This window comes from Pongo abelii, chromosome 3 (assembly GCF_028885655.2).
Source record: "Pongo abelii isolate AG06213 chromosome 3, NHGRI_mPonAbe1-v2.0_pri, whole genome shotgun sequence".
Classification (NCBI taxonomy): domain Eukaryota; kingdom Metazoa; phylum Chordata; class Mammalia; order Primates; family Hominidae; genus Pongo; species Pongo abelii.
In genome coordinates this window covers 175,338,135-175,351,337 of record NC_071988.2, presented here as the reverse complement: position 1 = coordinate 175,351,337, position 13,203 = coordinate 175,338,135, and the positions used below count along the sequence as shown (strand labels likewise).

The window sequence follows — 13,203 nt, the reverse complement described above, 5'->3', positions numbered from 1 at the left end:
CCTGGGATTACAGGCATGAGCTACTGTGCCCAGCCCGGAACATCCATTTCTGAATAACAAAGAAAAGTGAGAAGTAGTTCCACTCCCTGTGGGGTCTCTGAGATCCTTCACTGCCAAAAGTGAGTGTCCCCAAAGATTAAGTCGTTCTTGTCTGCAATTATATCTTCCAGTATGTTGCTGACAGGACAATGAGATTCTCTTCATGTTCTGGCTCCAAAGATCCACCTTTCACTGGTGTTAAAACTATTTCAGAAGAACACATTTTGCTGCTGTTACTACTAATCAGATAAAAGTACATTTTAAAAACAAAAAACCACCAAAAAAAAAGCTTTCACAGACACTGTACCTAGACAGTATTTATGATTTTTCTAAGCATTTTAAAACCTGAATATACTACTCATACATTGTCAATGCTTAAACTTGCTATTCAAATATAACTCAAAAAAGGCTTACCAGAGAGAGATATACACAGAGAGCCAGACATGCTTTCCAGAGCATTCAATTCTAGTAAGAGCTGAAGTCAGTTCCCCTTTGCTCTCATCACTGAATTCCCAAAAATGATCTTTCTCAGCAAAGGAATATATTACTGTTGATATTTGAGAATACCCAGGGAAAAATGGGGAGGAAGAGGAAAGAGGGAAGAATGTTTCTCAAATATTGCTTTTTTGGCTTTCGACCAAATACAATTACATAGCATCTACAGAAGATGAAGGCAGGATAACATAAACAAAATCTTCAATGAGGCCAATTACCCTGAAAGCTTTCCCAGACTGAGGTAACAGGCAAGCTGCTCTAGGAAGCCTCCTGCCCAGAATTCACACTGGTCCCGTTCCAGCCCCACCTTGGGCAGTCTTGCCAGTAAAACAGAGACCTCCTCACTCTTCAGATTCTTTCTGTCCAGTGATAGACATCAGTGCTTCCTTTACATTTGGGGAACATGCTAAGACTGTCTTACAGTCAAATTATTTCTCAAGTACCAAGTTAGTAGTGACTCCTCTGTATGGGTTCTTAAGAGACAATGCATTCATTTTGTGGAAATGATAAATGGTGCTTCTATTAAGTCCACCTGACCATCATTAAGCTGGTATCGTGGGGCAGTTATTAAAATTAAAATCATAATAAAGTTTGAAAAATGTGTAAACAAATGTTAGTAACTTCATAAATAAGATTAAGGATAAATGACATTAAAACAGCAGGGCAAACCTAATATTGGATTATAACCCAAAGTATAAATATCCATGAGCTCACAAGATATAAATAAATGAGAACTGACAAACCTCCCATACAGAATTTCACATAATTTGTGTTGGTGAAGCTCAACTTCACTTAATGACTTGCCTCCAAAAAGGACATTAGGGAAAAACTAGTGAAATGTGAATAAAGTGTGGAGTTTAGCTCACAGTAAGATACTAATGTTGGTTTCTCAGTGACAAATGTACCACGGTAATATAAGACATTAACATTAGGGTTAACTGGGTGAGGGGTATACAGGACGTCTCTGTACTATCTTTGTAATTTTTCTGTAAATTTAAATCTACTCTAAAGCAAAAGTTTTCAAAGTAGCAAGAAATAAGGTGGGTTTTGGGGAAGTTACAAAATTAAGAAGGTAGAAGGTAAATGAATAGTAAGTATGTAGGTGACTAATTTACCAATCACAAAACATTACACTTACAGAGCTAATTCTTGGAGACAGTTTCAGAATCTGCATTTTCAAAAAATGGACACAAAGGTTTTTAAAAGCAGCATCCCACCCACATCATGATCATTTCTTTACACATGAGGAACAGACCTCAACCCAAAAAAAGCCAAAAGAAACAAAGAGGTTTGCAAGTCAAGTTTTTAAAAAGTAGAGGTAAAATAGCAAAATATTGGAATATTTCATATCAGGAAGATAAAACATATAAATTAAGGCTGATCAGACTGTAAACTATGATGTACTGAGTTTTAAAATGAATCCAGGCAGGGATAGGAGATTGGAGGTTGATGGCTAAAGGGTAAGGCACTTCTTTTGGGAAACAAAATGTTCTTCTAAAATTGATTGTAGTAACAGTTATACAACTCTGAATATGCTGAAAACCAACTGTGCACTTTAAATGGGTGAATTATATGCTATGTGAACAACATCTCAGTCAAGATGTTACCAAAAAATAAATAAAGCCAGTAGGTGATGAAAGAAAATGCAACAGAAAATAGAATACATTGCAGGCAACAAGAGTACTATTTTCTGAAACTTTAATTCATTTTTATAAATAAAAAAGTACATAGATTATACACATGTATATATTCATACATCCATATATATGCTTGCAAGTACACGGGCATGATGTAAAATTTTTTTTTATATAAGTCATCGTCAAAAAGGACACTGTTCTCCCTCATTCCCACATCTTTCATTCTGATAATCTGATGCTGTGTGAAAAGACCAATAAGGACAAAATCTACGAATACCTTAAAGTTTGATTTTTGAAAAAACTGGCAAAAAGAAAGAAACTAGTTCTAAACAATAAGAATGAAGAGAACTGCATCTACACAAGAAAACAAATACAAAGGCACATGCAACACAGCTCTCTATGGGCTGCGCACACCCACACCTGGGTCTGCAGCCCTGGCCTTCGAGCTCCAGAGTGGTATCAACTCTCTACCTGCCATCTCCCTGTAGACACGTCATATCAAGTCTGAGATTCCTAGGAGGCAGCCGAACACAGTTCCTGATTCCTTCCCACTAAATCCTTTCCCGGCACAGTCATCACCATCTCTCCAGACATTTAAGCCAAAATCTAGATGCTCTCTCTCCATTTCTCTTTCCCTCACACTCCACAACAAATTCAACAAGTAAAGGATCTGTCCCGCCTCAAGAACATATCTCAAAATGTTCCATTTCCCTCCATCCACTTCCAACCCCCTACCCTGATATCAACATTCCTCAATTTTTCTTGCTCCCATACACCCAAAAAGGATGTTTAAGTTGCATCACATTTACAATTGTGGGCGTTTACCAGCTGTAAAAATGTAATCTCTGCCACACTGTACATACTGGCATTTTTAATAAAACTCACAATCCCTTTTTAAAATAAATTCAATGGAATCTAAATACCACTGAAATGATATCTACCATTATCCATTTTTTTAAATACAAAAATAAACTTCATGGCTGGATATTTTATGTTGTTCCTTTTCCTCCGTGAACTCATTTCTATTCCACCTCACCCAAGGAATTTTTTGTTTTGTTTTGTTTTTGTTTTTGTTTTTTTTGAGATGGAATCTGTCTCCCAGGCTGGAGTGCAGTGGTGCGATCTCGGCGCACTGCAAGCTCCGCCTCCCGGGTTCATGCCATTCTCCTGCCTCAGCCTCCCGAGTAGCTGGGACTACTGGCACCCGCCACCACGCCTGGCTAATTTTTTGTGTATTTAGTAGAGACGGGGTTTCACTGTGTTATCCAGGACGGTCTTGATCACCTGACCTCGGGATCCGCCCACCTCGGCTTCCCAAAGTGCTGGGATTACAGGCGTGAGCCACTGCGCCTTGCCCTACCCAAGGAATTTTAACTGAATACATATTTATGTTCAAAGCCTTCTGCTATAAGACTATAAATATAAATTGAAATTTCAGGTTTTTAAAACATTTTTCCTATGACCATAAGGTCTAAATATTAATTTTTTTTCTTCTGAATTAAGTTATCAATTCAGGCCAGGCGTGGTGGCTCATGCCTGTAATACCAGCACTCTGAGAGGCTGAGGCTGGTGGATAACCTGAGGTTAGGCGTTCAAGACCAGCCTGGCCAACATGGTGAAACCTCATCTCTACTAAAAATACAAAAATTAGCCGGGTGTGATGGTGTGCACCTGCAATCCCAGCTACTCAGGAAGCTGAGGCCGGAGAATCACTTGAACCCAGGAGGGAGAGGATGCAGTGGGCGGAGATCACACCACTGCACTCCAGCCTGGGCAACAGAGTGAGACACTGTTTCCAAAAACAAAAAAAGTTATCAATACATTTTGTATTAGCACAGTCGAATCCCTGAGGGATTGGTTCTAGGACGTCTCAAGAATATCAAATTCTGAAGATGCTCAAGTCCCTGATATAAAATGGTGTACAGTATTTGCATATAACCTATGCACATCCTCCTGTATACTTTAAATCATCTCTAGATTACTAATAATACCTAATACGATGTGAATGCTATGTAAATAGTTTTTTTATACTGTATTACGGAATAATGACAAGAAAGTCTGTACATATTCAGTACAGATACTTTTTTTTTTCTGAGTATTTTTGATCCACAGTTTGCTGAATCCACGAATGCGGAAGTCACAGATACAGAGGGCCGACTGCATACAACTGATCAAACCAACAAGTTTTAAAAATTTTGATAGGTAATTAAACATAGAAAGTAAAATCTTATTGAAAATGCATCCTTTAATGAGATGAACAGAGCTGTTTTCCCCCCAACTGGTTCATGTGAACATTACCTACTACTTGAATGAGACAGGTTTTTTATCAACTTAATCCTTTCTTTTTTAACTTTTTTAAATGTAAGTACTGAAAAAGCTTGTAAGTACTGAAACAGCTTTAATACAGCACTGTCCGTAAATTCTCTAAACTACCTCAGTGTTTTCATCTAAAAATCACACAGTGAGCTATCATTGAAAGTAACTTGAATGATCTATCAGTTGTCAAATTCATCGGATCCTCCTTCAATTTTACTAAAAGCAACGATCTGAAAACCACCAAAGTTATTAATTTGTCAACTAATCAGAGTGGATCACTTTTTCCTAACAAACACCAATATTTCAAATTGCCTCTTTGCCCAAGATGAAGCGAACAGCGGGATTGGGGCTGGGTGAAAGATACAGCTTTCTTTTGTAAAGCGGAGAAAAGAGATTGTGAAAGCAGAGGTGGAAAATGGTAACTTACAACTCAGATCAGCTTTAGGAGATACCTACACCCTGGGGATCTGGAAGCCTAGTCCTTGCAAGTTATCCTCCTACTTATACACCACTTAGAGTGTCTTCGTGTACCTCTAAGGGACCCAGTTTGACAAGTGACCAAGACTGCCCCATGGTATTCTCTTAAAAATGGAATTCACAGGACCGAGTGCAGTGGCTCATGTCTGTAATCCCAGCACTACGAGAGGCCAAGGCGGGCAGATCACTTGAGGTCAGGAGTTCAAGACCAGCCTGGCCAGCATGGAGAAACCCCATCTCTACTAAAAATATAAAAATTAGCCAGGCATGGTGGCACACACCTGTAATCCCAGCTACTTGAGAGGCTGAGGCAGGAGAATTGCTTGAACCCAGGAGGCGGAGGTTGCGGTGAACCAAGATCATACCACTGTATCCCAGTCCCCTGGTTAAAATTCTTTAACAATTCATACCACACTTAAAAACAAAACCCAAATTCCTTACTGCGACTTCTAAAGGCCTACATACCTTATCTCACCATCCTACAAACCACACTGGCCTTCTCCAAGTTCCTGGATCGCCAGCAGGGCTTCTCCAGCCTTAGAGCCTTTGCACCTCCATTTCCTCTGACCAAAGCACTGTTCCTGCTGCTGTGTGGCCGCTCCTGTTTCCTCCAGGCTTCAGCTGGAATGTCACCTCCTAAAAGGAGCCTCACCTGACCACCCCATCCACCTCATTATTCTCTACCACAGGAAACTAATTCTTGATAGCTCTTGTCATAAGCATAATTATTTTACTTACAGTAAAGTCTTACTTGCCCACCACACGAAACGGAGGTCTTGTTTGTGTTTCATGTTCAGCACCCAGCACGGTGCCTGGCACTCAACAGATGTTTATAAACAAGAGGGAGGGCACAAGCACACCATGGAAAAAGTGAAATTGGTGAGTGGCAAAGGAGGGGCTATTTCTAACAGCTTTCTAAACAACCTTATTTTAAAACAAAATCGTATTAATGTATTAGAGGGTATAGATACGACAAATGCCAGAGAAAGATGTATTACAGATAATACTAAATACATAAACATGGACATATACTGAGACTTCAGAGAGCACCCAAAGTGGGCAGGGACATTCAGCATGCAGGTTTCCACCCCCATTTTTTCCTTACCTCTGTTCTTGAGAAGGCTCCTCCAGACCCTCTTCAGAATCACCCTATTGAAAAAGAACATGTGTTAACCATTGTTTGTGTTTGTTTTTCAGACAGAGTCTCGCTCTGTCGCCCAGGCTGGAGTACAATGGCACGGTCTCGGCTCACTGCAACCTCCGCCTCCTGGGTTCAAGCAATTCTCCTGCCTCAGCCTCCCGAGTAGCTGGGACTATAGGCACTTGCCACCACACCTGGCTAATTTTTGTATTTTTAGTAGAAACAGGGTTTCACTGTGTTGGCCAGGCTGCTCTCGAACTCTTGACCTTGTGATCCACCCGCCTCGGCCTCCCAAAGTGCTGGGATTACAGGCGTGAGCCACTGTGCCCGGCCACCCCTGGGCAAATCTTATAATCATCTTGCACTGCTCTCTTCCCTTCACCTCCTACCAGAAAGACCTACCCACTCACAGGAAACCCAGTTCCTACCTGTCCTTTCTTCCAACACAGCAGCCCACACCATCAGTAGCCCCGGCTGTATTAGAAGACAAATGCAGCTTTCTCCTCTGCCTGCAGACTGCTGCCTGCAACCATCCTGTGCACCATCGCACTCTGTGCAGCACAGACCAGTCTCCTCATATCATTCACTCCTTATCACCCTTATCACACAATAAGGACCCAGCACTCAATGTCATCATGTCAGTCCCTGCTCAAGAACCTACGATGGCTCCCTCCAACTGGTCAGATGCACACCAAGCTCTTCAACAGCATGCAGCACACAGGCCCTGACACACCCAGCCCTCCTACCCCTACAACCACATTGCGGCAGGCACCTGGGCTCCAATTTAAAATGTCCGAGGGAAAACGCTGAACTTCACTGTCTACCAGACAAGGCTCTGGGCTAGGCTCCAGGCACACACTTGCTGCTGCAGATCTCTAAGGCCTCCCTTGTCCCTAAGCCTTAGCCGACCTCTCCAAAGCGGGGTGCCTCTTCTCTCAGTTCCTATATTTCAGCACTTGACTGTGGTCCCAGGGTATTACCAGTCTGATCTTGCCAACCACAAAGGGCAGGGACAAAAGCATGTAATTCCCCCACTGCCTCTTGGGAAGCGCCTCAGGGCCTTTGCACTGGCTGTTCTCTCTCACCACTTTCAAAGACTGGCTCAAATATTGCCCTTTCAGAGTGGTACACTTTGACCTCTTAAAACCACAACTCACATCACCACCCCACATTGCCACCACACAACATGTATGCCCTTCGAACAGACTAAATTACTTAAAATTTATTCTGTTTACTGTCTATCGCTATGCTTCCATTTAGACTGCAAGCATCACAAGGGCAGGTGTTTTTTTTTTTTGTCTACTGCAACATCCCTGACACCTAAAGCACTGCTTGGCCTGCAGTACGTGCTCAATAAACATCTGCAGAGCTGAGTACAAGCCAGCTGTTTCTTAACTACATGTGGATATGACTACTATGGGAACTTCACTAAGCAACTTTTTCTAAATCAAAATAGAACGTGACATGCTTTCCCCTCAGACACAGAAACTTTACCACCATAATAGTGTTTTTCTGGTCAAACTGTACTGAAACTCACACAACATACGTAATGGCTAAAAACTTGGGCTCTATAGTTAAACACTTACTGGTTTAACATCCTAGCACTGTCACTTTCTTATTACCTTGAGCCAAGTAATTTCGCTGTTCTGTGCCTCAATTTCATCATCTGTAAACTTCATAGTCTTTAGTGTGTTAATGAGTTAATACTCATAAAGCATTTAAATGATGCCAGAAGTGCCCAACCCATGTTAGTTATTATTTTTTTAATGTTGATGGAAGTTGATTAAACCAAAAATAAATCTCTATGACAAAAAGATTACCAAATACTGGTCAATGATTCACTGCAGCAAGATGCTATTACATAACACAGTACCTGTGATAACAAAAACTCAGAATCTCAGTGTATCATTTCCCGTTTCACTTTCTACCAATTTCCGTTATCTACACCCTCTGACTTAAGATGCGGGAAAATAAACTTGATATTTTTAAAGGCAGATTCTTTCTTATTCATCACTGTATCTCTGGAGACCTAACTGGGCCCGCCCCAAAGGTCCATCTTTGCTAAATGAACAAATAAGGGCAGTGGAGCACTGAAGCCTGCCCAGCCCTGCCTAGCAACATGATTCTGTATCAGGTAACAGCTGCTCCTACTCAGCACCTGTCCCTGGTTCCCAAACCTGCTAACCAAGGGGCATCAGGAGTGAGCCTTCTCTTCTCAAAGAAGTCTGGATGGATTGAAAGAACAGATTCTAGACTGCCCTTCTTGCAACTAGAACTGATTTTTTAAAATGTGATTGTCAAACAATACTAGGAAATCAACATTTAAGGCATTCCACCTGTTACCTGCAGACTTAGACAACCTCATAAATAGGGGAACTGGGCAAGACACTGATAACTGCCTCTCCCACACTAGGACGACTTCATGGGCAGTACTGAATGTCTACTGTATGCAGGACACTGTGGCCACAGCAGGGCACCAACCCTTAGAAGCCCAGCCCCTCAAAGGAGAACCCAGTTAAGGCAACAAGACATGCACAAGACAAAGGAGAAAAACGAAGACATGGGCCGGGCGTGGTGACTCACACCTGTAATCTCAGCACTTTGGGAGGCCGAGGCAGGCAGATCACAAGGTCAGGAGTTCAAGATCAGCCTGACCAACATGATCACCATGGATATACAGTTTGTATGTTCCTACACCAAATGATTTTATGACATGAGAGTATATAACAAAAAGATATGAATAGTACAACTTTACAATCATAGAGCACACAATAGTGCTGAGTTATCTGTACTATTCAGACCTTTCAAAACAAGAAAGCTGTTCATGCTCTCCAATGACCAAGTCTACCAGTCAGCTCAGGGACCACTAAAATAATAGGCAAGCTACAGTAGGTGCTCACTAAGTTCCAGGCACTTAATCTTCTCAAAGTCTTCTGAAACCAGCACCATAATTCCCCAGACTTTGCAGATGAGAAAACAGGACAAACAGGTGAATTTATGGAGCTAAAAAGGGATAGGGCTGAGATTCAAACCCAGGAGACCTGGCCAGAGGTTCTGACAGTTTATAACAATTTAGTTGTCATATATGGTTTTACTAATGGTAAGTTAGTCTTGATCACTTAGAGACCCGTCATTTAAAAAAAAAAAAAAGACCTAATCAACAGGAGACACATCCAAAATAAATAACTATACAAACAGTGTTGGCAAATATGTTAACTGTTTTTTTTGTTTGTTTGTTTGTTTGTATTCTGAGACAGAGTTTCGCTCTTGTTGCCCTGGCTGGAGTGCTTCGGTGCGATCTCAGCTCACTGCAACCTCCACCTCCCAGGTTCAAGCAATTCTCCTGCCTCAGCCTCCCGAGCAGCTGGGATTACAGGCCTGCACCACCACGCCTGGCTAATTTTGCATTTTTAGTAGAGACGGGGTTTCTCCATGTTGGTCAGACTGGTCTCAAACTCCTGACCTCAGGTGATTCACCCCTCTCAGCCTTCCAAAGTGTTGGGGCTTGTATTTTATTTAATGCTGCATCCTCTAAAGTTCCTATTTCATCTACTACTGACAAATCTTAGCCTCTGAAGCCATCTTTCAGTCTTCCTGCATGAAAGAAACCCAATGTACTGGTTAATTAAGCAGAAAACCCTCAAATTTAAATTAACATCTATAAATATTCTCTTTTCAACAGACTCCGTTTGACACATATGAGGGAATTTTTGCTGAAAAAATTCAAAATACTTTGAAAATAATTCATTTAAAATAACTTTCTTCAAAACTCTCTGTAGCTTATGAGATACATATATATATACACACACACACACGTGTGTGTGTGTGTGTGTGTGTGTATCTCCCTTACCCTTGGCCCAGGTATAAGCAGGGCAAGATAGTTTCTAAAAGGTATACGTAGAGATATGGATGAAGTATTTAGAAAATTATTTTGAATACCAGTTTCACTTTCATTATAGCTTTGATTAAAATAGCTTAGTTATAAATCCCTCTATACTGAATATCCCAGACAGCTTCTGAATTCTGACATCTATTATCAAAACAAATTGTATTATACAAATAAACCAGAAATTAAGAATTGTATAAAATAACTTTTGAGCCCATAAATAAAATAATTATTTAGGCCTTGACATTTCCATCTCTGAGCACACCTACTAAATCTTCAACTAACACTCTAACAAATGAGAGTATATAACACTAGACTCAATCATCTATAATTTACTTTCCTTTTAGTCTGGGTTGGCTTCCAACACTAGCCAGTAAGAGGTAGAAACTATAATTGAGCAAAAATGCAAATACATATACATAGATATACACCAGTGCTTCTCAACCACGGCAATTTTGCTCCCCAGGGACATCTAGCAATGTCTGGAAACATTTTTAGATGTCAAAATCAGGAGGGGGTGGGGGAAGGGGGAAGCAGCAGTGAGTGCCGCTGGCATCTAGTGGGTAGACGCAAGGGATGCTAACTGCTCAACATCTCCCAGTGCACAGGACAGCCCCCACAACAAAGAACTCTCTAGCCCAAAATATTACCAGTGCCACTGTTGAACAACTCTGATATACAAAAACATAATTTTTTTTAAATAAATACATTCCGTTAAATGTCGTTCTTGCAGTAGGAATACAACGGATTTCTATTTTGTTCTTTTTATCTTTCTGTATCTTCCAAACCTTCAAAAACACATATGTATATTATTTAAAATCGGGGAAAAAAATCCATTTGGGAATAAATTTTTAGGAGAAGGAAAAACTACCTGCTCCTTATCCTGATGGGGCCCTTTCTCAAAAGACCTGTCTCATTCAGGCTGCTGGCCTTCAAGGAGGGTCCAGGAAAATTCTCCTCTAAAATCACCTCTCTGCCTTGAAGCTGTTATTCATTAGCCCTGATCAAAATGAATATTCCAAATATCTCAAAACCAGCACTCTGAATGTTTCACATAGGAGGGAGAAAACTGAAATGTAAAACTGGACAGCCTCTCCGGTAAAGTTATAGCTAGACATCCTGTTTTTCTAAACAGCCGCAAGACACAACACAGAATTAAGTGCTGCCACCAACGTGGGAAGTAATGAACATCTTAAAAAGTACTGCACACAAGCTAAATATTTCCTTATAATTCAAGCCACTCCCACCCAAAAAATGCATTTTGGATCACTACCGTTACTGGTGAAAGGCAGTCAACAATATTATATTTAAATGTGCACACTTTACAGTCAATGGGAATTTCTTGTAAAAGTTAAAGATAAAGGCTTTGCAGTACTGTATCTGTTGCAGCAATAAACCCTCTATGATGCTACAGTTTCCCAATAAAACGTCAGTAATTATTTTTCTACATGCAATCATCATATCATCATATAGAGAAAAAAACCTGAAATTCAAGATCTTAAGTGGGTGTATTTTAACAGGAATTAAGGGCACTTGGAGAAAATCCAAGATGACAATCCTTTAAAGTCACATCTTCATCCCAAAGCTACTTAACGCTAATGGCAAATACCACTCTAACATTTATGAAATCAATACTCCTGTTGTCCTCAACCTCTTAGCCACTTGCCATCCACACAGCACCAGCTCACTTAGGGAACAGTGTGCACCCAGGACACCCACGGCCGAGCAGACCGCTGGCTGCTTCCCTGCTGAGGTAGCCTGGGTTCCCACCGTCTGAACTTGGGGCCGGCCTGCCTAACGCCCTGTCACATGGCGTGGGAGGAGCCGGGAAGGCCACCGTTGCCAGGTGTTCAGTCTCGGCCCCTAACGTTTATTTGCCTTGCAAAGTGGCCCGAACGCCCGTGCCGCTTGGACAGCGGGTGGGGAGGACCGGCGGCCTCCCCGCCTCTCCTCCCTCATACACCCACAGCCGCCCTGTCACCTGGTCGTCCTCACCTGAGTGGGCAGCAGGAGTTCCCCTTCTTCTGCCTGCCACAGCTCCACCACGTTCGGCAAGGGCTCAATCGCTGCAGGAACACCAAAAAATACACCACGTTTTTAATGCACGCTAAAGAAACGCTTCCTGTTTCCCCTATCGTCCCTCCGTGCCCCCCGCCTCACCAAAACACGTCTCTTTTTCCTCCTAGGAACAGAGGCCATCCGAGGGGCGAGCCAAGGATAAAAATACAATGGGTGGGGTGTGAGCCGGCGGCCCCTCGGACGCGAAGGCGACAGCGTGCAGGCTCGGGGTGCTCGTGCTGGGGGGGCGGGGGGACGAAATGGGAGTGAAGACACCCCACGAGGCACTCCGGGCTCCGCAGCCCAGGCATCTGGAGTGTGGACCCTGGGCGGCCAGGCTCGGGGGAACAAAGCTGCAGGAAGCCGGGCCGCGGCGGGGCACCCGCGCGCCACACAAAGCGGGGGCTGCGCCCGGGGCGCAGGGGCCCGTGCACAAAGGCTCCAGGGCGCGAGCGGCTAGCGGTCCCCAAGCCCCGCGATTGCCCCGCTCTCCAGCTGTACGGGGCAGAGGGGCGCGGGAGGGGACGCTGTGGTCAGAAAATGTTATCAGCGGAGAATTGCAACAGCTTTCTTTCCTCCTCCTGCCCCTTTCCCTTTCCTCCCCTCTCCCTCTTATAGATTTCAGCAGTTCCCTAAAAGAAAGAGCGGGGGCGGGGTGGAGAGGCAGAGCGAGCCCAGCGGCGCAAGGCTGACCTTGTCCCTGAGCCCCTCCCGGGCGACAGCAGGGCAGCAGGACCTGGAAGACGCCCAGCAGGAGGTTCACGGCCGCGGCGGTGCGGCAGTAGCAGCCGGGCTGCGGGCGTCGGAGCCCCGCCATGCTGGTGCTCGCGCTCCTCTCCGGTGCTCGCCGCGCTCGCCACTAGCTCGCTGGCGCCCCAGCTGCCTCGCCCCGGGCCCGCCCCCGTGCCGCCCCGCCCCGCCCGGCACCACCCCCGCCGCCGCCGCAGCTGCTGCAGCTCCAGCCCCGGGCGCGCCGTTTGCTCTGAGCGCGTGTGCGCCGCAGATAGGGAGGGACGGAACGCGGCGGGGTGCGGGGGAAAGTGGACAATGCGAACCCGCGGGTGCCCCGCCCCGGCGCGGAGCACATGGCCGCGGGCCCGCCCCGCAGCGCGCTCTCTGCGGGGCCCGGGCGCTTTCCTCGGCTGGGACTGGGT

The 13,203-nt window shown here is 43.9% G+C and overlaps 1 protein-coding gene and 1 long non-coding RNA gene across 3 annotated transcripts in view; both read right to left on the bottom strand.

Moving 5' to 3' along the window:
* TMEM131L (transmembrane 131 like) overlaps nt 1-12,950 on the bottom strand; it is a 169,552-nt gene extending 156,602 nt beyond the window's left edge. Inside the window, exons 1-3 of one of the 2 annotated variants that reach the window (XM_009240384.4) lie at nt 12,743-12,950; nt 11,987-12,057; nt 6,070-6,113 (exon numbers count right to left, since the gene is read on the bottom strand). In XM_009240384.4, coding sequence (XP_009238659.3) covers nt 6,070-6,113; nt 11,987-12,057; nt 12,743-12,866 — 239 coding nt within the window. In that variant the 5' untranslated portion in view covers nt 12,867-12,950. The remainder of the gene's footprint in view (nt 1-6,069; nt 6,114-11,986; nt 12,058-12,742) is intronic. The other variant, XM_002815223.5, reaches the window with a different exon arrangement.
* On the bottom strand, nt 3,954-6,063 carry LOC134761309 (uncharacterized). The gene is made up of 2 exons (XR_010139807.1): nt 5,703-6,063; nt 3,954-5,600 (listed from the first exon to the last, which is right to left on the bottom strand). It is a non-coding gene; the product is annotated as an uncharacterized LOC134761309 (long non-coding RNA).
* Nucleotides 12,951-13,203: the final 253 nt, after the last annotated feature.